General features: G+C 43.7%; 1 protein-coding gene across 2 annotated transcripts; it reads left to right on the top strand.

Moving 5' to 3' along the window:
- The first annotated feature begins 1,325 nt into the window (after positions 1–1,325).
- Positions 1,326–24,977, top strand: LOC121191695 (inactive phospholipase C-like protein 2). Of its 2 annotated transcripts, XM_041053025.1 has the most exons (13): positions 1,625–1,718; positions 6,812–8,277; positions 9,605–9,706; positions 9,917–10,066; positions 10,255–10,415; positions 11,446–11,914; positions 12,024–13,247; positions 13,472–13,721; positions 13,889–14,175; positions 14,971–15,174; positions 17,255–17,330; positions 23,387–23,496; positions 23,710–24,977. In XM_041053025.1, the coding sequence occupies exons 2-13, from the start codon at positions 8,143–8,145 to the stop codon at positions 23,890–23,892; spliced, it is 3,351 nt and encodes a 1,116-aa protein (XP_040908959.1). In that variant the 5' UTR covers positions 1,625–1,718; positions 6,812–8,142; the 3' UTR covers positions 23,893–24,977. The 2 variants fall into 2 exon arrangements, with proteins under 2 accessions (XP_040908958.1, XP_040908959.1); XM_041053024.1 differs by lacking the exon at positions 6,812–8,277 and having other exon boundaries at positions 1,326–1,718.
- The last annotated feature ends 1,031 nt before the right edge of the window (positions 24,978–26,008 follow it).

Here is a 26,008-nt window from a genome sequence, read left to right as displayed (position 1 = left end):
GACACTGCAGCCAAAGGAATGCGGACACTGGCCTACCTATAGGACCAGGATGCACCCTTCTTTCTCTGTGCTTGCTTTCTTTCTTAGAACTTTATGAATTGCGTTTTTTTTTGGGGGGGGGGGGCTAACTAATTCATTGTGTTTGACATTTACCCTTGAGGGAGGTATCTTGGCATCTATCCCTCAGCAATGCATCAAAATAATTTGCCCCTGAATCCTGGAACTACATCCATGACCTTGACTTCTATTGCATTTTACAAAGACTTTTGATGGTGCAATCTGCTGTGTGTTTAGCTATGCACGGGAGTGCAACTGCAAAAACACTCTATAAGCATCACATTTTGACAAATATATGAAAGAACATCATAATCAGGATTTCTACATAAGACATTAATCAATGTAAAATAGCATTTTGCTAGTACTAACACTTTCAAATGAAGGTTTTATAAGGTACCAATATTCAGACTGCATGTTTGCGTACTGTTAAACTACACAAGACTTTAAGAAACTACAGCAACTTTTCTAAGCAGCTATGATTCTTCTTATGAAGTTATGGGGGAAAGATGTAAATTATGAAGTTGAAAACTTCATCAGTCATCAAATGAGAGAGTGTTAACAGGTTGTTGAGAGGGCTAATCTTCAGCACTTTTCTAGATATAAACAATCTAAGCAGCCAAAGGTAATTTTCAGATCCAATTCAAAGGTTGTTTTCGTCGTTGGCTTATAACTTATATATAAATAATTTATTAACAAGTGATAAAGCCATCACAATTTCTACGAAGGTGCCTTGTTGCAAAGTGGCACAACAATCCCTGCGGTTCAGCATTTCGTTCTTAAAGGACGCAAAAGCAAAATCACTCATCCGTGTGTCTAACAGACGGGTGACAGATGATGGCTTTATTAGCCTGCAGTTGATGCGCTGGATGAAGGTTGGGAGCGAGTGCGTGTGTGTGTGTGTATGTGCGTGTTAGGGGGGTGGGCGACAGCAGGAGATGGGCAAAATGTAAAAAAACAAAAAAAAAAACATCATGGTTTAGCCTACATTATTCTGTGGCACAGCCTCCGTAGTATCTATATTTCCTGAAACGCAAGCGCCTACCCCCCCCCCCCCCCCTCCCCTCCCTCTGTCGCGCGCCGGGATGATGTGACCGGTATTATTAGCGGCGGAGGTCTGGGAGGTGTGTCGGTCACCGCTGTCGCTCATCTGTCTCCTCTCCTGTCATCCAACCCACAGTGTGTGTGCGTGTGTGTGCGTGTAGAGGAGGAAGAAGCTACGAGAGAGACGGTGAGAGAGGGGGTGAGAGAGAGAGAGAGAGAGAGAGAGAGAGAGAGAGAGAAGTTTCCACCGCTCTTGGTGCACGGTCGCCGATCGCTCACTTCACACGATGGCACGTCTGTATCCGTGCGCAGCTCTGTTGCACTGGGAGCCCCGCTGCGTTCAGGCGAACTGAGAAAATCCCTAAGTTGTCCCCATGGCTGAATTCGGAGAGAAAAAGAGCGCCGCCGGTCCACCGGTTGCTGGCGGGAAAGCTGCGTCAGGAGGAGCCGGAACGAGCTCGGAGACGCACCGAGGAGAGCCGGTGTCAAACGGAAACTGCAGCGTGTCAGACACCGCGAAGAAGGTCCGAAACGAATCCAGCTGCGAGTCCCCGACGTGGGAAAGCACCGGTTCAGATTCGGCATCCAAACCAATACCTCGACGCAGCAGTCTGATCAAGGTAGGCCATCATTTCCCTCAAGAAAAAAAACCCCATCTTATCTGGTTTTAAAACATTAGAGGAAATAATTAAAAATGCATGCAAAGTGCTGCAAGTCCAGAATAGATCTCAAAGAACCCCGTGTACTTAGACAAAATATGAGATAAACTAGGATATGGTTGCTCAAGAAATACTTGAATTACACAGTAACACTACAAGCCCTTGCAGGAATGTGCTGTTGATGCCATGGAAAGTTGAAAAAAAAAAAAAAACCCCACAAAAACACAAAATACAATTAAGCCACCTTAAAATCACTACTGAGTCATTCATATACAGATATGACTTACCACACACACACACACACACAGCTCTGCTCTGAAAACAAACTGTTAACACACTGACTTCCTCTCCATCTGTGTTCATATGTCAGAATGAACAGTCACCTCATCTCACCTCACCTGTTGAGGAAATTCTGAGTATGATGATGATGTCACTCTGAAGATGACTGTGTGCTGAGCACACAGGACGTAACGCCAGTTTTAAATAATACTCAGTTTCAGAGCCTTTCAACGATGTGTGTCGTGTGTATGTGTGAACAAGGGCAAGGTTTCGTTTCGACTATAGCAGGCGATGTCACTTATTAGCACATCAGCTATGGAGGAGGAGGAGGAGGAGGAGGAGGGGGAACTAATAGGTGAAACCACCTGCTGTAGTCCTTGATTAGAAAGAGAAAATGCATTTCACTCTGCCCTCTGTGGTTCACAGTCGAATACCCATGCCTGATTAACCCCACTGCCCACACTGATCTGATCTCACGTGTGAGTAAACGTCAAAAGTGTATTTGTATATATAGCCCTTGATAGAAATATCACACTCATTCACAGCTTATGTTGGGTTAGGAACCCAAAGGCATTTAAAGGAGTGCCACATCACTAACATCTAATCAATAACTCATCCCCTGACTTTGGCCTTTTATGGTTTCTGCCTTTAGGCATATGGGAGGTCTTGTATTGATCTCTAGTTGCTGCTTGTCTCTAGTCACTGCCTGCAAAGACATGACTACTCGAACATGGCTTCATCACTGTGCGCGCTTGGCTCCGACATAGCAAGACAGGAAGCCGGCCAGTTGGCTAATTTCCTCGCATGGTTCGTGTTGCAATATTGCTATTAAGTCATGAGCAGTTGGTGATGACATGTCACTTTCTCCGTGGCCCTTTCTCCTCTGAGTACTCACAAACGTTTCTCACCTCCTTGCCCACACACAGGCCTGCTCTTGTCTTTCCTCTCTTAGTTTCAGCAGTGCAGGGAGCCTGACACCGGGGATTTAAAAACACTCTGTTTGCTTCGTTGAAGATCTGGCGTCTCACGCTGGGTCAGAAATGGCGTTAAATACCTCCTAGCGAGGGCGGCGCCTGATATGCAGTGCCGTGTTTGATGTGTGATGCTTAGTGGCTCCAGAACATCACCCTCTCCCTGGGTGCTGCCTTTACTTCAAAGAGTGTTAATGAAGGACAGCATGCAGCACATTTACTGAGGCAGAAATTTGCATGCATTGGTGGTAGGATGATGTGTTTGCCTGTTGTAGGTTCAGTGGGCACATTTATTGTTGAGGACGTTCAATGATCAACGAACCGAGGAGCGCAGCAGTTGCACATACATTTGTGCTTTTCACTATAAATGTGCTTGCGTTTTGAATCATAAACTCTTGAGGCTTTAGATAAGATAGAGCTCACTCAGTTTGAGATCCAACGAGTTATGAATCCACCTGTCAACATAATAGTTTGTTTTGCTGTTTGCTAAACTACCCCTATGGTTAAAGTCAGGATTCCTCACAATAGGAGTCGGGGTGGTATGTGGGCAGATAAACAGGAAACATGACATTCCAGACCGGTTTTAGGACTCAGGGGATTTATGTCCAATGTGTGTGTGTGTGTGCTCCTGTTCACTGAGAGTATCCTTAATTGTATTTCATCAGTATGTGCTTCATGCTGTCTGTCCTCCTCTCATGTATTCTGTCTTGCTCTTGAGTGCGTGAAGGAGATACAGAATCAGGTGCCCACTCACTTTTAGTCTGTTTCACGTTAATGTAGATAACAGTCGCTCTCTTTTTCTGTTTCTAGTTTCAAGTACACACACACACACACACACACACACACACACACACACACACTTGCACAGACCTGCCTTCTAGTAAAGTACAGCTAAGCACAACAAATATCTGATTTCCTGTTCATTCGTTACTCATGCCAGCATACGGCACACATGGTTGGCATGCGTATGTGTGTACACACTGCTGACCTGTGAAAGCCATGTATCTCAGCTGTTCATTAGCCAAGGAAAACAAGACAGGTAATGCACATTTTATAAAACCCAATGGCTTTTTAAAGGTCTCAGCTCATAAAGGACCCTGCAATACTTATACCTCGCTGCATACTTAAAGGAATGGTCTGTCATTTTAGGAAAAATGCCTATTTATTCATCGCTGAGAGTTAGATGAGAAGATTAATACCACTCTTGTACCTGTACATTCAATATGGAGTGCTGGAGCCAGCAGCTGCTTAGCTTAGCATAAAGACTGGAAACAGCTAGCCTGGAGCTGTCCAAAAATAACAATTTATGATATCATGCATTATATCTTGTTTGTTTCACTAAAACAAAGTGCAGGGATAGTCAGGCTAGCTGTTGCTTCCAGCGTTTCTTTAACAGTCATCATGTTTTCAACTGGACATATATTTCAGAATGTGTTTACACAAGTGTTCTTGAGTGTAGTATATACATAAATCTTGTGTGGTTGTCAGTATGCATGTCTAATGTGTGTGTGTGTGTATTTTGGATGTCTTTGTGTGTGGTTTTCAGACTGCGGGGGCAGCGTTAGCCAGAGGCGTTAACACACAGCTGAGGATGGTAGTTGTTTTGAATCAGAGCAGCCCTGAGCACCTCCTGCAGTTCAAATCAACATCTTTAGCCTGCTTTAAACCACTTTAGACTGCATAAGCACAGCCCTGCACAGCACAGAGACTGGATAGACCCGCTCACTGATTGTGATAGAGACTCTGCAAATACTACTCCTCTGGTGATTTGAGTCTCTCCACATTCATAATGTACATCCAGCCATGCATGTGCACCGTTATACAGAGATATGTGTGTATGCATAGATGTCTGAGTTTTGTCAGTCTCACCGAAATCATCACTGACGCGTGTGGAAATCCCACTCGGCACGTCAGCCGCTATGTTCATGCTCATAGCTGATCCCCGACTCAAGGCTCCAACCGCCTGTTCTTGGTCTTAGTGGCCCTCCTATCTTCAGGAAATACATCTGTGACGTTTGTCAGCTGAAATTGTGGTTAGCTCTCTGACAAGATGACCTTTTCAAGTCAACCTTTTACTTGTTTCATTTTGTGGTGTGCATGTGTGTCAGATCATGTGTGTGTTTGTGTGCATGAGTGCTTGTGTGCACATGGGACTTCAAAGGTTTCAAACGTAAAAGAGCATCTGCTGCTCCACTTGCCACAAGGGCAGGGGTTTAAAGTCAGACTCACCGCATCTTCTGTTGAACATTATTTCCATACATTGAGTCGTTGACAGAATGACTTGACCACATAGTGCTTCCTGTGCCCTGCGTAACCCTAGAGTCCTGGCTTATGTAGCAGTCTCACACAAGTGCAACCCTTACCCAGCACACAGTGTGTGATCATGACACACTTTGTGATAAGTAATAATGCATGAAGATGTCCTGATTATGGCTGCAAATAACAACTATCGTAATTAGTTTTTTTTAAGACTTTATCAATGAATTATTTAGTCCAGAAAATGCCAGAACGTGGTCAAAAATAAACAAATAAAATAAAAAAGCCCACCAGACATTCTGTGAGCACCAGGGTGACATTTTAAAATTCCTATTTTAATCTGACCAAAAAAGAAAAAAAAAGTGGCAAACCATTAAATCTGAAACTATGATTAGCAAATCAATTTATCTTTTTAATAACTGCAAAATTTGTGGAGAATCTTAATTTTGCCTTAAAGGCCTTTTTTTTTTGCATATTCTATACCTCATCTCACAGTTCTCAGTAAATCACCTCCAACTCCTCACAATCACGTGCCCCTACCTCCCCACCACCCACCCAAGTAGTGTCAAGCTCCAGGGCGAGAAGCTTTTTGAAATAAACCCTACCATTAATCGTCTATCATCTGCTGTCAAACACACAAGGCCACAGGCAAGACAGCTCAGCCTTCCTACTCATTTTCACTCCTCTACCCTTTATTCTGTCTCAGCTAACAACCATCTCTTGTTTCAGATTTCGATCTGTCTTAATTAGCACCTCATGGACGACACTCACAAATAACCTACATCTTCATTCTGCTGACTCCAAGATTCTGCAATTAGTGATACGGCCTTGTTGCATCCATATTAACATACGTTCTCATACATCATACCATGCATGCATTTAAAATGACTAATGAAGACACAAAGCCATGCTGGTGCCTACAGGGCAAATTCCAAGTGCAGAAGACTAGATCCGGATAAAGATAGGCAGTGATCCGAGCTTCTTTATTTATTTCTCTCCATCCTCTATAGCTGTTTTTTTTATTTGCTATTTTGTTTATCTATTTCCACTTCTCAAGTTTCAGCTTTCTCTAATGTCTCTCTGTCATCTTGTGTGTCCCTCTCTGATAACCGCATCTAATCTCTTCTGCCATCCAGTCTCCCCCATTTCTCTCCCTTTCCTCCCATGTCCACATCTGTCCATCTGCTCAGTCCGTGTAGATGTTCTATCAGGAACGTCGGTAATCTCATAGTTACAAGATCGTCATCTTTTGTCTAGTATATTACCAACAGATGATAATGTCTAGATATTTTTGAATTGTTTTAGCCCTGTTTCATTATTATTTTTTTCATATTAAATATCTGACCTCTAAAATTCTGCTGAAGTCACAGAGAGTTTTAATTTTTTTAAAAAAGTCACTTGTTGCTGTATCACTGTATCAAGAATCTTCCTTTCTTGTTCTTTTTCTTTCTTTCTTTCTTTCTTTCTTTCTTTCTTTCTTTCTTTCTCTCTGTTTCTCTCTCTTTCTTTCTTTCTTTCTTCTGTGCTCTGTGTTGTCACTTCACTCAGCTCTCAGTGGAGACAGGAAGCTCTCTGTGACGGGCTGACAGGCTGCTTCCTGTTTTGAAACACAGTGGCGGTTTTGGAGACTCATCGTGCTCTCTGTGAGAAGAACAAATTACAGCCTTTTTGATGGCGACGTACAGCACAGTCTAACAGAGATTAAGTATAATGGAATTTTAATTTTATGGAGGCTGGGCTTGTTTTGCTATGTGTGTGTATGTGTAATGTCTCTGGACAGCGTGAGCCTTTTTTTTTCTTTTTTTTCCCTAAAAAATCAATACATTTACCTTTTGTATCTTAGGTGTTCATCTATGTGCAGGTTTATTTATAGCTTCTTGTTTTATCGTGTCAGGATAATTTATTCAGAGTCTGCGGTGATGTTAGCTTTGTGTTGTTGTGTGTTGGAACTCTGTCTCCGTCTCTATCAGTTATTTATGTCGTAGGCTAACAGAGGTGAAAGTGCAGGACAGCCTGCGCACATGAGATAATTGAATCCCAACTGCTGAACAGACCATTTGGAACATCCTGGTGTTTCCCCAGCTTCAAACACAGCTTGCGACAGGCGCACACCCTGAGAGCTTTATTAGTTTTTAAGGGAAGGTGTCCTCAGCTTCTGTGTGATTTCTGTTCACTGCTTGTCTGTTAATCAGGGATGACAGGGATGTTTGTCACTGGTCACGTTATTTAAGTGGAGATGCCTAACTGGGTAGCATGTACACAGTGATTGTTGCTGATACTGTCACAGAGGGACCATTACCGCTTAAGTCACACGCGGAGGAAGAGATACAGATTGAAGCCAACATTAATATCCGGTGCCTACTGCTGTGCTGCATGAAAGAAAAAGGAAAGTGTGAATGATAATGCGGCATTGCACGACTGTGTGTAAAGGTGAATGAAATCTGGATGTGTGAGTTAAGTCAATGAGCTTTGGTGCGCCGCCTCATTCTGGGTCACTGGAGAATGAGCTTTTAAAAACATTTCAAATTGAGTGCGGCTTTCAAAATAAATTATGTTAAAGAGGGCAAGAGAGAGAAGCCTGATTTGATTTTCATATTTTCCCCCTGCTTGGCGGGGTGGAGTTGCATCCGAGAGTTAAATTTAGAGGTGTTGCTGAAGCACTCCAGCGGGGGCAAGTTTTTAATGAGAACACAAAATCAATTAGCTTAATTACAAGTCAGTGTTTCGTTTTGTTAATAGATTACCTGCCTCCCAATATCCCTTTTCAAGCCGTCTAAAACTGTTGTTGCTCTACCTCTGGCCCTCTTTTCTTGCATTTTTCAGGGCAGGATTGGAATGGGGCGTCTTAAAGGAAAGACTTACTATCTCCTCCTCATCCCATGTCCACACCACCCTCACTCCCCCGATCATGCCCCAAGGCACCAGGGGTATTTTTAGAGCACCGCCTCCCTCCCTCATCACACCAGCACAAAAAACACTTGTTGCCATTGGAAACACTTCCCCATCCTAATGAGGTGATTCTATGAGGATTTGTGATGGTTAGATGCCGCCCCTTCTCTCTGAGGGAAACCTTTTCATCCTCTGTGAATTATGCCTCCTCTCTTTCACGTGTTCATTCACATTCTTTAGATGAAACACAGCCCAGGTCTTTTTTCTCCCTCTCTCTTTCTCTTCTCTGTTTCTGCCTTTCATATCCCCCAGATTTCTTTTACATGAAGGGTTCCCTCCTCTCTTCTCTCATAAAAGATCCAAGTGCTCTTGAGGATTATACGAACTCTTATTTGAATGAAATCAGAGCTATGCTGATGAGTAGAGATCCATCAGCCAATTTTGAGAGATAAAAATATGAGCCTTGTGTGTTTGTCAACCTCAAAGCAACAGGCTACTGGATTTGATCTTGCACTGAAAAACATACACGTACTTATTTTTCTAAGATTTGCTTTGATTTATTCATTGCTTCAAAACAACGTCCAGAGGGAAATCCAAATCTCTCCATAGATCCTTTTTGAAGAACTGTTTATTTTTAGCAGAATATTTAACATATACAGTGAATGGGAAAATAACCTGTATATATTAATATATATATTTAATAATATCCTTAGGTCAGTCAGAACAGGCAAGTTGAAAATGTCCCTTGGGACATTGTAAGTGAGACAGTAGGATACTGAGTATGTGGGCGTTTGCGTCTTCAGTCACTCTACTTGGGATTCAATCAGCTACAATTATGTTATCCTGCTTTGAATTAGCTTCAATGAAGACTTTGATTTGATTTCATCTGGTCTCTAATATATCCATAATTGAATAACTTCGCCCACATATATGCTCTTATCTTTTAGTGTGAGGTGCTCTATGGGGGTGACATCTGATCGGTCAATAAATCAGATGGATGAGCTATGATGTTGAGCTCAGATAAACTGATTGGGTCTGCCAGTGTTGTTGTGGAGGGGCAGAATCATAATGCTGCAGCCGGCTGCCTCTGTCTAGGCAGGTATGATTAATGGTGTGATGGTGAAGGGCAAGGGCAAGCAAAGGCTTTTAGCATGGTATGAGGAAAACAATAACAGATTGGGAGGAGGAGGCTCTATGTGGTAGACTGAATAATCTGTGTTTATGTATGGTTATATAAGCTGATGTGCCTTTTAATCCTTTGAGATCCATTCTGGATGGGAAAAATGTTTGTCATGCTTAAGCAAAGAATACATATCAGAGGGATCACTGTGTCTCTCTTTCTCTCTCTCACTCACTCTTTCAACTCATTTTTCTTCTTTTCATTACAACCCCCCCCCCCATCCCCCTTTATCTGTCTCCTACATCCTTCCTGTTCTCCCTCCTCATCATCAGGATGGGTCACGTGTGGGTCGGGAGAGGAAGAAGACGGTGTCTTTCAGCAGCAGCCTGTCAGAGAAGAAGATCAGCAGTGCTGCTGACTGCATCCACTCCATGGTGGGTCAGCTACAGTGTGACCCTTTGCATAAAATATATGCTTTACATACCTGTACATGAAATATTTAATGCGAAATGCATACATCAAGGGTTTCTGGTAGACGGCAGGCTTTTGAGCCTGTCAAACATTAAACAGGGCCTGTTCAGTAGTGGACTGAGCTCTACACTGAAAGTCAGCGGGTGACAACCTCATGCATATCTTTCTCCCAGGTTGAGGGGAGTGAGCTGAAGAAAATAAGGACCAACTCGCGTGTTTACCAGCGCTACTACCTGCTGGATACAGGCCTCCAGGCTTTGTGCTGGGAGCCATCCAAGAAGGAGTCAGACAAAGCCCGGATTTCTCTCCCCTCCATACGAGAGGTCAGTGTCCAGAGGAAAAGCTTTCTAAATCAACTCTCTGTGGCTACCGCTTTATGACAGCCCTCACTGAGTCTTTTAGAAGAAGCCCAGGGAAATATTTACAACCTTGAACCATACAAAAAACAGCAGTTGGCCTGTTTTCATTGTATCTGATGTGGATTTTCTTTTTTTCATCTCTTGCAATTTAGGTACGGACAGGTCGTAACACAGAAACCTTCCGCACCAGTGGAGTTTATGAGCAGATTTCAGAGGACTGTGCATTCTCCATCATCTATGGAGACGTATATGAAAACTTGGACCTGGTGGCCAACTCTGCTGAAGTGGCTAACATATGGGTGACTGGACTAAGGTGTGAGAAAACAAAGAAGTGCTGTACATCTCTAAATCCACCAGGAACACGTTAAACAATCTTCTCAGAGCTACTTCTTATGAAACATTTCATCAGCATTGCCCTACAGCTGTAATTTATGTGGAGATCCAGTACAGCTATACACTAGTGTCTTGTGTGTTTTGTGGACATACAATCTGATGCTCTGACTGACATCAAAGTCAGCAAGTAATGACAAAGATTTAATTTGTGGTTGAACAAAGGTGTGGCCTTTTACATCACTCCAGCAATATATCTTGAGTCTTAGTCTTTGCTTTCTCTGCAGTATTGATTGTGTTATGATGAACAGTGAGGTCTTGGTGGGCTCATTTCTTTTTATAGCCTTGTGAGACCTCTTTGTTTTGAAAGGCTATACAAGTAAACCTGATTTGTCTTTGAACTGACTCTACTGCTGCAGCTATTATGCTTTATGCGCACGTCAGCGGTGTCACGACTAGAGCAAGGACTTGAACCCAAATGCACGACCCCACAAAATCAAAAATAGCAGTTTTTATTCTAGTAGCAAAATAAAGTAACAAATAAATGCAGAACCTGACTAGGGATACCATGACGAGAGGCAAGACAAGAGACAAAAGATAAGGCGAAAGACATGAGCCAAGGGCAAGAGACAAAAGACAAGACTAACGGAGACGCAGACATTATATACACTCAAGGTAATGAGGCAACAGGTGAAACCAATTAGGGCGGGGCAGACAATCACAAAGGCGGGAAACAAGACAAAGACAGGAAGTAAAACAAGACAAGATACACAAGGGTAATGATTTCAAAATAAAACAAAACTTAACAAACTAAACAATCTGAAAAGTTCCAAATGTCCACAAAAGAGATCATAACATAACAAAAAGGGCTCAGAAAACAGCCCCCTTAGGGTCTGGTCATGACAAGCGGATTTCCTGAGATGAAAATGGAAATGTTTGTGATTCAGTATTGTAAGGAAACCGGTTTGTCACATTGCGTCAACCTTGTCCATTCTTCTCTCATCTGCCTCCAGGTATCTGATGCAGTACGGGAAACATGCCCTGGACATGCTCGCCAGCAGTCAGGACAGTCTTCGTCTTGGCTGGCTGGAGCAGTTGTTTTCCTCTGCTGCTGATGCGGACGGACAGGAGGGTGTCGAGGAAGGGATTCGCTTGCAGTCGGCCATTAAGCTGATACAGAGTGTGAACCCCGGGGTGAGCAGCGCCAAAGTGGAGCACAGGTTTAAGGAGCTTCAAAGACTTAGGGAGAGGATGTGTGGGCTTACCCTAGACAATGGATCTGCAGTTACAGATTGCATTGAAGCCAAAAGATTAACAGGAAGAAATGAGCGAGTCACCAAGCAGGAATTCATTGAGGTCTTCCATGACTTTTGCACGCGTCCAGAGATCTACTTTCTGTTGGTGCAGTTCTCTAGCAACAAGGAGTTCCTGGACACCAAAGACCTGATGCGGTTCCTTGAGGCTGAGCAGGGCATGACTCAGGTGGGTAACACAAACTTATCCCACATACATATAGCAGAAAACAAATGCAGTCCCAGTGTTACCTTGCCAATGGTCTAATTTGTCCTTCGTCTCCTACTTTGTCTTCTAGGTGACTGAGGAGATCAGCCTGAAGCTCATCCAGTCCCATGAGCCATCGGAGCAGGGCCGTCAGCAGGGATACCTGTCTTTAGACGGCTTCACCAGCTACCTCACTTCGGCAGAGTGCCACCTTTTCGACAGGGAGCACGACACCGTGTGCCAAGACATGTCCCAGCCTTTGTCCCACTACTACATCAACTCCTCCCACAACACCTACCTCATCGAGGACCAGTTTAGAGGTCCCTCCGACATCTCCGGCTATATCCGTGCCCTCAAGATGGGATGTCGATGTGTGGAGGTGGATGTTTGGGACGGCCCTGATGAAGAGCCAGTGGTGTGTACGGGTCACACCCTTTCCCCACCACTGGCCCTGAGCTGTGTGTTAGAAGCAATTGGAAAATTTGCATTTGTGGCATCAGAGTATCCCTTAATTATATGCATTGAGAATCACTGTTCACTTCAACAGCAGAAAGTGATGAAGCAACATCTTGTTAATATACTAGGGAAGAGTTTATACACAAATCCCCCAAATGAAGAGGACCCGTACCTGCCATCGCCACATGCCCTAAGGCATCGAATCCTAATAAAGGGCAAGAAGTTGGGGCCAGGTTCCGGTGGGGAGGATGGAGAAGTGAGTGAGGAGGATGAAGGGGCAGAGATGTGTCAAAGAATGAAAGCAGCTAATAGTGGAGTCACAACGCCTGGAGGAAGTGAGAAGGACATGTTGCAGAAAAGCATCCCTTTCACAGCTGTCACTCAGCCTCACCCTCCTCATCTTCCTTCTAAACGGTTCCAACTCTGGAAGGAGCTGTCTGACCTAGTAACTCTCTGCTGCTCAGTGCGCTTCGTTGACTTTCCAGCATCATCCAAAAGCCAAAAACCTTGGGAACTGTGTTCCATTCACGAGTCTCTGGCTGTGCGTCTCGCTGGCGAGAGCCCCGGCTACTTTGTCAATTATAACAAGCATTTCCTGTCACGGGTGTACCCCAGCCCCATGCGTATTGACTCAAGCAACATGAACCCTCAGGACCTGTGGAAGTGCGGGTGCCAAATTGTGTCTATGAATTTTCAGACGGCAGGACTGATGATGGACCTGAACACAGCTTGGTTCCGGCAGAATGGGAACTGTGGTTACGTTCTGCGGCCAGCCATCATGCGCCAGGAGGTGTCCTATTTCAGTGCCGACACCAGAGACACTGTCCCTGGTGTGTCTCCACAGCTGCTTCATGTGAAGGTAAGGGGGCGGCAAAATGTATAGACTGGAGAAATGTCATCTTTCTTTACTGATGGCTTGTCATCGCTCCTATCCTGTTAGACTTCTGTGTGGCTGATTATTTGGTTGTGTACATTACCATAATCAATAAAGATAATGGTCAGTACTAAAAAAAAGCCTGAAGTTGTAATAAACTGGAATAATCCAGTGCATGAATAACAGCCATGTGATGATCCTTCTTCCAGGTGATAAGCGGCCAGAACCTGCCCAAGCCGAGGGGTTCTGGGGCCAAGGGGGATGTAGTGGACCCATACGTGTATGTGGAGATCCACGGCATCCCAGCTGACTGCACGGAGCGCCGCACCAGGACAGTGACCCAGAACGGGGACAACCCCATCTTCGATGAGAGCTTTGAGTTCCAGATCAACCTGCCAGAGCTCGCCATGGTTCGCTTTGTGGTGCTGGATGATGACTTCATAGGGGATGAGTTCATAGGTCAGAGTCAGAGATCAGACCCTTTACTGTAAACAGACTCAAACACAATGATTTCGTTGTTTACGTGAATAGAAGAGCAGATTCAACTGTTTAATGTTACTGCTGCACAGATTTTCTTACTCCTTTGAGATACTTTGAGATTAAATGTGATTTTCCTACCAACACAGGTCAGTACACCATCTCTTTAGAGTGTCTGCAGCCGGGCTACCGTCATGTACCACTCCAGTCTCTGACAGGAGAGGAACTTCCCCACGCCAAGCTATTTGTCCATGTGGCCCTCACCAATCGTAGAGGAGGCGGAAAGCCTCACAAGCGGGGCCTGTCTGTGCGGAAGGCCCGGAAGGGGAGGGAATACACAGCTCTGAGGGACTTGGGAGTCCGGGCTGTGGACGAGGTTTTCAAGACAGCTGCTCCGCTGCTGAGAGAAGCCACTGACCTGAGGGAAAACATGCAGGTGAAGATTTTCCTCCAGACAAATGCACAATTAATGTTTAGCACAATTAAAAGAATACATAGAAAATATCTTTGAAATAACAATACAATTTTATACAATTCTGATAATTTATTATGTTTGAGTTATGCACTAAAAATGAATAAATTCATGAAAAAAATAGTTGACAGATGAGTCAATAACAAAAATAATTGTTTTCTGCAGCCCTAAATTAGTGCTTTGTTCATTTTCATTATTAGTGAGAGGTGAATCTTGTTTCTGTTGATTATTACCCATCAGTACTGATTGCGTGATGAATACCTCCATTTTCTTCCACCGTTGAAAGCTCACCTAACTTTCACGAGCCACATAGCAATTTGGTCTGTGGGTGCTTGTGTCACCCTGCAGAAATAAAACAGCAATTATAGGTTCAGTCAGTGTGGTGAGACTGTTGGCATCCACATCTCTTGATTTCTTCCATTTCAGTCCGAACAACTACAATAGCACAACTGCAGGGGAGCAAATCAGTAACTGAAAAAAAAAAAAGACAAATAGCTTTGTGGCAGGAGTACGGTAGCTTTTTGATTACCTGTGTGTGTGTGTGTGAGACAGAGAGAAAGAATGAGCGTGAAAGCAAATCAAGCTGGAGACAGAGTGGGGAGAGAGATTTCACAGATTTTTTTTTGATGATTAGGTTTTGATATCATTCAGTGTCTTTGTGCTTTTTTCCATCAGGGCCAGGAAATAAGAAAGTGAAAGAAGTGAAAGATTTGTTTCTGTTTAAATCTGTAGATTATTAGCATTATTTTTTTTTAACAGAACTCCATAGCAGTGTTCAGGGAGCTGTGCGGGGTGTCGGCTGTGGCTAACCTCATGCAGTGTGTACTGGCTCTGAGCTCCAGAGTGCCAGGACCAGACGGAACGCCTTTGCTACTGTTTGACCTCCGGGACCACTACCCCACCCTGGAGCCCCAGGGGACCCTGCCTGATGTCCTTCGCCGTGTTGTCTCTACCTATGAAATGGTGAGGAAGAAGGAGACTACACAGTTAATATACTTCTTGTTTTGTATGTATAAAGGACTAGAAATGGTACATAACACTGAAATTCATCAAAAGGAAGGAAAGACCAAACAAAAAAAAAAAGATCACACATCAATCAGCCACCTCCCATCTCCTGTGTACTTGACCCAACAATGAAAACCTCCCTCCCAGACAAAAGCTTCCTTTTTAGCAGATATGTTCTCAAACACAAAGTGCGCTCTCATTGTTATGTAGCAGGCAACGTCCCCTGTTTGTCCTGGCTGTAATAAGGCTCGTAAACACATCAGTGACATCCTCACCTTGGCCTGAATCTGCTGTGTTTTTCCACCAAAATAAACTGCAGACTTTCATTGACCAAGGAGAAAGTTACTTAACAGATTTAATTTACGTAATGATGTCTAAAAATGAATCCAGCCCTAGAGGCAAAACTCCCCCATGGAAATAAAAAACAAAGGGAGAATGAGGGCGAGAGAGGGGTCAATTGGTCTCTTAGTTAACTCATCAGACGGTCAATAAAGCGGGATGAGTCAGTGTGTTTGAGTGGGCTTATGCTGCTCAGGCTTGCATGCAGCGTCACTTTTTCTTTCTGTCCTCTTTTTTTATATCTCATTTTCAACACATTTCCCTTTCTGTCTCTATCTCTGTCTTTCAGCCTCCTCGTTCATTCCTTCTTTCATTCATTCATCTCTCTCAGTCCCAGCCTCCTCCCCCTCTTTTTCCCTCTGGGCCTTTGTTGGACTGTGGCTGCCCAATAAAAGTGGTTTCCATACAGCTGTGGTGGTAGCCTCTCTTGCTGTGTTGCTGTGGTAAACAACATTACGTCCCCTTTTTCACCATCTGTCTGGCTGCTGCAATACTTTTTAAATTGATATTTGCTCAAAGTGCACTTATTCATGTCTCATATTAGATATTCCCCAGGAGTCTTTTGGGTAGGATGATGGACAGTCAGTATGAATTGCCAATTTAGCGATATTGTCCAGAGAGCATATGTGATGTGTGCCAGTGTATGTGCATTGTGAGTGAGAGAGGGAGACACTCAGGTTTGAAGCCAGAGACTGGCTGTGGTGGAGGAAAATGGATCTGTCTCCAGTCTTATTAAGTTATGATCAAGTTTTCTGTGTGTAAACTGTGACACTTTAATTTAACTACGGTTGTTTGTCACTGCTGTGCAACTAGCAATTGTGCAAACCTTTGGCAGTGCGTTTGTGCACTAGTGTCTATGTGAGAATGTGTGTCTATCTGTGTGTGCACGTTGAGCCACTTCCGTTTCCAGCCAAGCGGATCAGAGTAGAAAAAGCTCGCCCTGGTGCTGAATACCATTAGCATAGATTTGAATGTCGTTCGGTTAAATGGATTCCACACCTCAATCCCGATGCCTGGAGGGAGAGGCAAACAACAAAGACAGGAAATGAGGATGAGTGTGTGTCTGTGTGTGTGTACATTTGTCTGTGTGTCTTGTTGAATTGGATCTGGTCAAAGTAGTGTACTGTAGTTAATCCCTTATTTGTCGAACAACTTCTTTTTTTTTCCCCACAGCAGGGTCATGTCCCAGCAGGGTTTGTGAGAGGATGTGCAGAATTAATCAGGCAGAAGCTAGTCATGTCATTCCTGTATATGTGTGTGTGTGTGTGTGTGTGTGTGTTTGAATGTGTGTTTTGTGTCGTCAGTGCTTTAAAATAGCTGTCACATTACTCTCTGTTGGGGCCTTCACATACATGTGTGTATATGTTTGTGTCTGCTGTGCATTTTGTGATGATTCTGCTTGCAGTGTGAACTCCATTGGCTATTTCCATAATTTTTACAATGTATGGAAAAAAACATCACAATAGTCTATTGTGTTGCATTTAATTGTAAATATTAACCTCCCATGTGATTTACACCGGTCTACTCTCGCTCTTAATTTGTAATATACTGTGTTCTTTTAGCAGCAGGTGATAAAGCAGACTTAATAGAGGGATTTATGCACAAAAAAAGCAAGATAGTAAAATGAGTTAAGGGTTTATGGTGCACTACAGCTGTGTGTGTTTGTATTTCATGCTAATAGATGTTTCCCTGTCTGCAGATGGTCCAGGCGAGCAAAGCAGTGTTCGAGCTCTCCGATGGAATCTACAGCAGGATCCTTCATATACAGACAACGGGTACGTAGGCGTGTGTGTGTGTGTGTGTGTGTGTCAGTTGGTGTACTTGTGTCACTGTGTATAAGGGATCTTGCTATGGAGAGTGTGTGTTATGATGTGTGTATAATGAGTAGAATCCAGGCTGTGCCTATATTCCTAGTCCACTCGTGATAACTCCCACACAGCCTCTTCAGCGGTGCTGTTATCCACACTGCAGTGGCTGCTTTTGTCATCAACTTAAATTCCTCTCTTCTCCTCTCCCACCATATTTTTTCCTGTCCGCTGTCTGCAAACGTCTTCCTGATCGACAGTGTTACACGAGGTTAGCGGAGTCTTTTTACTGGCGCGGTTCATCTGTGTGTTTTGGATGGAGGGGGGTTTAAATTGGCGCAGCTCCCGTCGTTGATCACCCTTCAGCGTCTTAAGTGAAGGGCACCGTATCTGACCCACAGATATCATTTCCATGATCTTTGGCAGAGGTTTGTTTACTTCAGCCTGGGCCCTTAGGTCATCAGACGTTACTCACCCAGACTGTCGTCATCATCGTGGCAATAAACAACCCCACAAACACACTGGCGTACACACGTCACGTTCAGTCCTCAGCTGTCACCCAGGAGACAGTTTGATTGACTGACGTTTGGAAGTGTTAACCAGTGGCTTGGTGCAAAAAATAAACACGGTCACGTGTTTCTCTAAGGTGCTGCATTCAAAAACCTGCAGTTACAGTTACATCTTTTTGAAAAAAAAAAAGGTTTTCAAAAGAGCTCTCAGGGCATATATTTAAGCATCTGTGTGTTTCAGGAGAGTTTTGTGGGTTGAAATGTGAACAAACTCGTTAGCTTTTCAATCCCACTCTGGAGAGTAGTGTGAAGTGAAGAGGGGAAATGAAGGAGAAATTAAGATAAACCTGACGTGAATTGATATTGCGAGACGAAGATGATGGTTCAGTTGTGGCCCATTGTGGAGAAAGAGAGAGCGTTTGACAGAGATGAGCATTGTTTACAATTTTTCGGGCTGCTCCACTCAGACAGACCCAGACAACTCAGCCTGTCCTCCACTGAACTTTGTTTTAGCTTGACTTGCTGATCAAATAATCTCTGACATAATCGTCCGTTTTTGTAGCCAAGGCTGCAGAGCAACTTCTGCTGGCACACTGTATTACCATCTTAAACGCTCATGGATCACAGATCTTTGTATTTTACGTGTGATCACATGTAGTGTTATTAGTGAACAGGGTGAGATCTGAGAGTATTCAGCCCTGTGCAGTTGTCCTGGTGCCAATATGTTCATCTGATAAAGGGCTGCTGCAGAGCCTGAGGCCCGATCTCATGAACAAAGCTCTTCCTGTGTGTACAGAGTAAAGATGGCGATCAGGTGATCCCAAGGCGGCGGCCCACCTCTCTTCTTCCCCCTCTGGGGGGAGGGGGTGGGCAAGCGGGGAAAGCATAAACAGGTCACTCGGTGTGAGCCGTGGGACGGCTGGTGGCAGAGATGGATGTCTTGAAGTTACATCAGAGTGGAGAGATGAAACGGAGAGGGAGAAGAAAGCCGTGGGAAATGAATGGCAGAGATGGATGGCTAGAGGCAATGCTGAGAGGAAGACAAGAACACCGAGGGAGAAGAGAGAGTGAACTCGCTTCAGTATCATGATACGCTGGTGTGTGAAAGGGCTGGTTCTCTGCAATTACAAAAACACTTATTTTCACATAATGTTGGTTTGATTTGGTCATTTTATTTTGGTTTTGAGATATCCATCTCTTTATCGCTTCTTCTTTTTTTAAATGAAAATTTGTTTTTAAAGAGAAACAGACTCTCCAGTCAGTTTCTACCCTCTGATCACACCCGGCATCAGCGTGGCTGGATGTGGTTAGAAGTGTGCTCTGTTGACCTTGAAACCACACCTAGTTTTGATCATGTCATGCAGTACTGGCCTGAAGCTACCGCAGTTGCTTGGCACTAGAGTGCACTTCTACACCACTGCAGCTCGGTGAGATGTTGAACCACTGGAGATCAACATTTTCAGTGAAACCTTGTGTTCCTGGAAACATTGTCCTCATCACAGAAATTCACAGAAAGACACTGCTAACAGTTTTACTAATGACTAATTTTCAGAAGAAAATGAATCAAATGAAAACTGATTAAAATGAGTCTGTGCATTACTCAGGGTGACGGGGACACTGTTTCTGGACAGAAAGGTTGCTGTTGAATGTTTCAGTGCTGTGATCGCCACAAATTTCCATATTTGCATAGCTTGATAAACTCACTAGAGTTTAAAAGACAGAACCTCAGGAATACTGGATTTTTGAGGGAGATATTGACATCGATACTTAAAAAAAATCTGATAATAGTCACTTTTAAAATAGACATGTGACACTGAACCGTTTTTGAACAGCTGAGCTGAAAAACACTACATAGATGCAGATGCTTTCGCACATACAGGCCACAAGGGCTCTGTGAATGATCTGATGAGCAACAAAATGATGTGAATCACATGATATGACCTTCACGCCCACCAGATCTCAACCCAGTCGAGCACCAATAGGAGCTGTTGGAGCAATGAGTGAGACAGGGCTCTACAACAGTATCATCAAAAAGGTGATATCCTCTGGAAGAATGCCATTTGTCCTTCCAGTGTGGTTCATTATTTTTTTGTAATCTGGGTGAAGCGACCCTTTAAGAACCTCAGCTGAGCAGCTGCTCTATCTCCAGGGCCCTGACCTGAGGTGAGCCTCAGACATCTGGAACTTTAGATTTTACACTTCATGAGATGCTCATCGCCTGGTTGTTTCTTGATTGACATCAGACTGGAAGTCGGTTTCTGTCAGTTTTCTCTTTCCCATCACTGCTGCTCACAGTTCAGACAGAGCACTGGAAGCGCCGGTGATGCACTTCCTGCTACATCCTGATTTGCTGGTCCTGGAGGTTATTTTGGCCTCTGGGTCAGGACCCTGTTTCTCTGTGTGTGTGTTTGTCTGTGTATGCACACTATCCCTGTATTGGCTTGGAAATAATGTTCCCTCCATTGGCTTCGCTTGGTTTCACAGGAAAATAGACACACACATACACACACTCCATTGGCACGTAGGCTTTGAGTTGCCTAGCAACCGCATGGCAAAGGTTATTATTCAGGGAACTTCTGTAGGTGTGTGTGAAAGTGGAGCAGTGACAACATATGTGTGTGCAGGTGTGTGTCCATGTTTGCAGACATTCAGTGACAGAGGGATATCATGTGTGAGAGACCAGTAAATTATACTTGCGTCCAATCTGTTTACTCTTTCCTTGGTCCACAACTTGGCATGTTCAACGTCTGGCCTCACAGTGATGTGTGCCCCGTGTTAACCCACTTCCGGGTTTCCATGGTAACAGTGGGACAGTGGCCCGGGGCGGCCAGAGGAAGCCAGACACACAACACAACTCACTGCACACACTCTAACTAGCCGGCGGCCTGACTTCGATGACACTGTCTCTCTTTCTTTCTCTGTATCTTTTTTCATCCGTCTCTCAGATTTTTCATCCACTGCGCATCAACCCTTTGAAATTTTCATTGTGATTTTTTGGTTTCTTCATCTCTATCTGTGATATCTGCTGCTTACAGTATGGCTAAACTGGGATTTGTAGCCCATTGGTTATTATGCTTATGTTTCTCCCCAGTTGTTTTTTTAGTGTGAGGTTTGTAAAGATCTGGTCTTGGCTTCAGTCTGAATTTCAGTAAGGAAAGATTACTTCACTGTTTTACCTGCTAAGAAGTCCCCTGTCCTGCTCGCTCCATGGACTGTATGGATATTCTCAAAGAAGCTGAAAGACTTTATGGAGGCCATCCTCTACACAAAGGCTCTGGTTACATGTTTACATACAACCTCATGTCCTCAAACTCCATCCCAACCCTGTGGTCCTGTTGTCAACTTCCCAACTTCTTCATTGCGCCACCGCAAAAAATGACATGCAGATCTGTCCAATCTCTGTCCCCTCCCTCGGTCCACATAACCAACCACAAACCAGCCATTGGCTTTGCTCAACATTCGTTCGCTCAGCAAGAAAAGCCTCATTCTGAATGTAGTGGATAGAGATTTCATAAATTTCTGAGCTACTTCTCACTGAAGCAGGATTCACATGCATTGATAAATCTCATCTTGAGGAAGGGGGAGGGGGTGTTGCTGCTGTTTACAGGAAGGACGTTCAAACCACTAAACTACCGTTAGAGACCTATCTTGCTGGTAAACTCTCTGCCTCCCCTCCCCCGCTGTCTGTTAATCTCCCCGATCTTGTCAACTGTTATAATGACACGGCCTCCTCCTGTCTTGATCAGGTGGTTCCAATTAAAACCAAAAAAAATCTCAGACTACCTCATCCACCTACTACTCAGATACCACACACTGATACTCCACCAACCACAAGGCTCTCTTCTTCACAGTAACCTAACTTCCCACATCCAGTGACAACACCTTCAAATCCTTCACAGTTAACAAGTGCAACTTTCTCCTTTTATTTTTTTTTCAAACGTAAATTGAGACCATTCACAGCAGCCTGAGCACCCTTTGATCCATGCCTTCATCGCATCCAGAAATGACAACTGCAGTAGCAGTTTAGATGGCACACCATCTAGTCCTAAATAAACTCCAGTACATCCAGAACTCTGCTGCACGCCTGCTCACTCACTCCCACTTGCACGACCACCACATCAGTCCTGTCCTCCAGAAACTTCACTGGCTTCCTGTCCCACAGCGGAGAGATTTCAAAGTCCTTCTCTTCACTCACAAAGCCCCCCCACAGTCAGGCCCCCTCCTGTTTCACCATCACCACACTCCTTCCCGCAGCCTCCGCTCCTCTGATGCCAAACTCCTGTCTACACCACTCAGGAGCAAGCATCAGACCTGAGGCGACACAGAACTCTCTCCCTAAACACATCAGAGAGTGCACCGATCTGTCCATGTTCGAATCACTACTCACCAAACCCACCTTTTCAGAACTGCTTTTAAAGCAGCTGACATATGTTTTATTTTATCATTTTCTATGATCATTTTTAATTCATGCAAATAGTCTTTGAGTACCCTAATCCCATCCATGTACAGTGGGTACGGAAAGTATTCAGACCCCCTTAAATTTTTCACTCTTAGGAACCTTAAGTGTACCAGAAATTTTTTTGAAACCTTGGCGAGATCTTGCCACAATTCTGTCTCTGAGCTCTTCAGGCAGTTTCTTTGAGCTCATGATTCTCATTTGCTCTGACAGGTGTGTGGCCTTCCTAATCAAGTCCAATCAGTATAATCAAACACAGCTGGACTCCAATGAAGGTGTAGAACCATCTGAATACTAATGGCCGTGTGATATTTAAGTTTTTCTTTTTTAATAAATCTGGAAAAAAAAATGAACTTAAATGATTTTAGCAAATGGCTGCAATATAACAAAGAGTGAAAAATCTGAATACTTTCCGTACCCACTGTAGCCCCATGAAGATAGAGGATAGGACAGTATCTCTTGATGGTGCTGGATTAAATCCTGCAGGTGAATGATGGAAACGCTTACACTGATCAGTCTGAGGAACCCAAGCAGGTAGATCATTGATAAGATATAGTGAAGGCAGAATATGTGAATGTAGGGACTTTGACAGTGTGGGAAAGAAAAAGTGACAGAGGCGACAAGAGTGGGAAGAAATAGCAGAAATAAATCCATAGAGAAATAAAGGTAAAAGGTGAGAGAAATGATTTAACTTACTGAACTTTAGCTGAAGCTTCCATTAATCAATGTGTGTGTCCTGCTCTGTGTGAGAGCCACTTACTGAATCTCACAGAGAGAAAGAGAGAGTCAGAGAGTCAAACAGAGAGAGAGCCAATCCCTGCTTCGAAACACCAGAACTGAAACGCTGCATTAATGCATTTTGACATTCAAAATGTTACTGCCACTGATGAAGACAAAAGTAATTCACTCTTCAATTTTTTATGAATAAGGTTAAATGATCGCACACACCTGCACAAGACTGGGAAACGGGGAAGTTGCTCACCTCCATTTCACTGTTTTTAGCTCTCTGAATGTTAACGCACAATGCGATGACCTCTAAGCGTTTTTGTTTTCTGCCCTAGCAATGGAGTTTCACGAGAAGCTGCAGAGCCTGGCAGCGAAGGAGGGGCTGAAAGGTCGCAAGGTCACTCGAGCGCTGGAGAGCTTCAGCTGGAACATCACCATCCTTAAGGTCAGCGACGCACAAACTCACAAAAACCCAAACAGCCTCAGGGGTGGACCATTAGAACATGTTTTGGCCTGAAGCTAGTTGCTCATCTTTTTGCTCTCTCTCATCCTCCCTCCCTCCACTTCTACCCTCTGTTCCCATCTCTCCCTGCTGCCCCTGTGTCCTCCCTCCTTTCTCTCCTGATTTCACCTTTTCACCTCCCTTTTTCATGTCCAGGGTCAGGCTGACCTACTGAAGCACGCCAAGGCTGAGGTCCAGGAGAACATGAAGCAGGTCCATGATGCCGCTTTGACTGGGAACCTCAGCAAGGAGAGTCGGGGAGTGACAAGAGTCCGCTCCCAAACACGGCGAGGACAGGATGACAAAGCCGCCACGAGTGCTAGAGGACCCTCAGCATAGCAAGCAAATGAGAGAGGACAAATTGCCGCTGTAGCTGCTGTGACAAACCCTCCTCATGTCATCAATCTGTTCCAACGCATTATTCTGCCACAGTGGAAGACTTTAATAATGTTGTGGGAGTATAATAGCAAGTAACCTATTTTTAAGAAAGAAGAAAAGAAGAGGTGATGAATGTAAAAGTCTTCAAAAAATGCAGCCACTGTCCTCCCACCTGTCGCTGAACACTTGACAGCTGCAGACGTCAGAGCGCTGCTGTGAGGAGACGGAAGATAAATGACAATGGGGACTTGAATGTAGTTGGATTTGAAGCCAAGGTTCAGCTGTTTGTACTGTATTAAACTGTAAATACACCAAATGTTTATTATCCTCTTCTTACGTGCAATGTTTTTGAGGCTTGAGGGTGTGTCATGAAGAAGGAAGCTAGCACAGCCTGGGATGGCTCAATCTTTAGCCAAAAGATGTTAAAAAAAAACCTTGCGAAAACTTTTGCAAAACTGCCACCTTCACATGTTGGGGACTCGTACGTCACCAAGCTGCTACAATACCTAGCAATATCAATCAAGAAAGGTCTTTTAACATCATATCTCTTGGACAGGTCCAGCCCCTGTATGTCTCTCATTCCAGTTTTTTTTCATTAAGCATTTGTAGGTCCTGGATTGCTGCTGTTCATTCAGTCACCTTGAGGTCCTTTGTCTTGCCACAAAATCCTCCACTTCACCCTCTAAATATTGTCTTACATATGATATTCTATATTTTTCTATTTTCCTGAAGCCTTTGTGGTAATCGAATCACCGTTACCCGCCATAATGATCAATGATGATGATCCATAACTGTAGATGTCTGCCTCTAGGGGACAAATACTGTTGTGTTGAAAGTGCTTAATTTGTGTGCAAAACACTGTACAGTATTTTATTATGTAATTCTATCCTTTTGCTGTAAAGAATATTTTACCTAAGTTATTGATCCTAAATGAAAACATTCCAGAAACAGGTTAGTGGTGCAGTAGATAAGGCTCGACATGTTCAGTTCTGTAAAAGGTCGCAGTGCAGTTCATGATTACCTTCCTTTAACAGTCAGGATGGAAATAAACAAGTTTTTAAATGATTGATGCTCATGTGTCTGTTACTGTTACTATATCTACCATATAGGGGAAACAGACCTGTTCTGTGATGTGTAGTGGATAAAAGCGTTGGCAGATGATTAAAGACACAATCATAGCTAACGACACATTTGATCCTAAATTTGAGGTCCATTTTGTAGGTTTTCTTGACCTTTTGATTTTAAGATGTGGTCTCCATCAGCAGACGGTTTGCCAAACTGTCACGGAACTGCAGATGTTCACATTTCCAATTTTAGCCATGCTAGTGGCATGACTAAGATGGCTGAAAATACAACTAAACAACTACTCAAAGGATTGTCATGAAATTTTGTGCAGATGTTCATGTTCCCCAGTGCATGTCTCGGGAACACCACTGATTTTGGTGTTCCCGATTTTACCATGAGGTTCACATTTGGGGTTTTGAATGAAATGTCTCCACATCTAATGGATGCATGTCCATCATTTGGTAGACATTTATGTTCCCCTCAGGAGGAACTCTGGCACCATCATCAGTTCAAAATTTGAACTGGTCCAGTGCTTTGGTTTATGATTAATTGGCTAGAAACAGCCTTTGGGTTCAGTACTAATTGCCAAATGATAGCATGCTAAGATGCTAAACCATGGTCCTTGAAACATGGTAAATATTTTCAACATGTTAGTATGCTAATCTCAGTATTAAACACAAAGTATCACTGAGGCTAAGTATCATCTCACCAAACTAACAAAAAAAAAACCTGTTTCTGAGCATGTTTCTTCTTATACTTACTGTCCCTCACCCAATACCATGACAACTGAAAATCATGTGATATTAATGAAAGCTCCAGGGCAGCTACTAAATGGACCTCCTGATGAGATTATTTTCTCAAGGCTGTTTCTCTGGTCAACAACGTGCTTTAAACCTGAGTATCGTCAATAGTTTCTTTGATGGTGGCACTAAAAGTGAAATAATACCATTATTACTAATATATGATTGTAGACTGTGTAACCTTTATATTTCCATATAAAAGTTTGTGTCAA

The sequence above is a fragment of the Toxotes jaculatrix genome, chromosome 13 (assembly GCF_017976425.1).
Source record: "Toxotes jaculatrix isolate fToxJac2 chromosome 13, fToxJac2.pri, whole genome shotgun sequence".
Lineage (NCBI taxonomy): Eukaryota > Metazoa > Chordata > Actinopteri > Toxotidae > Toxotes > Toxotes jaculatrix.
Note: the sequence above shows the minus strand (reverse complement) of the source record. Positions and strands in the feature narration are given on the sequence as shown.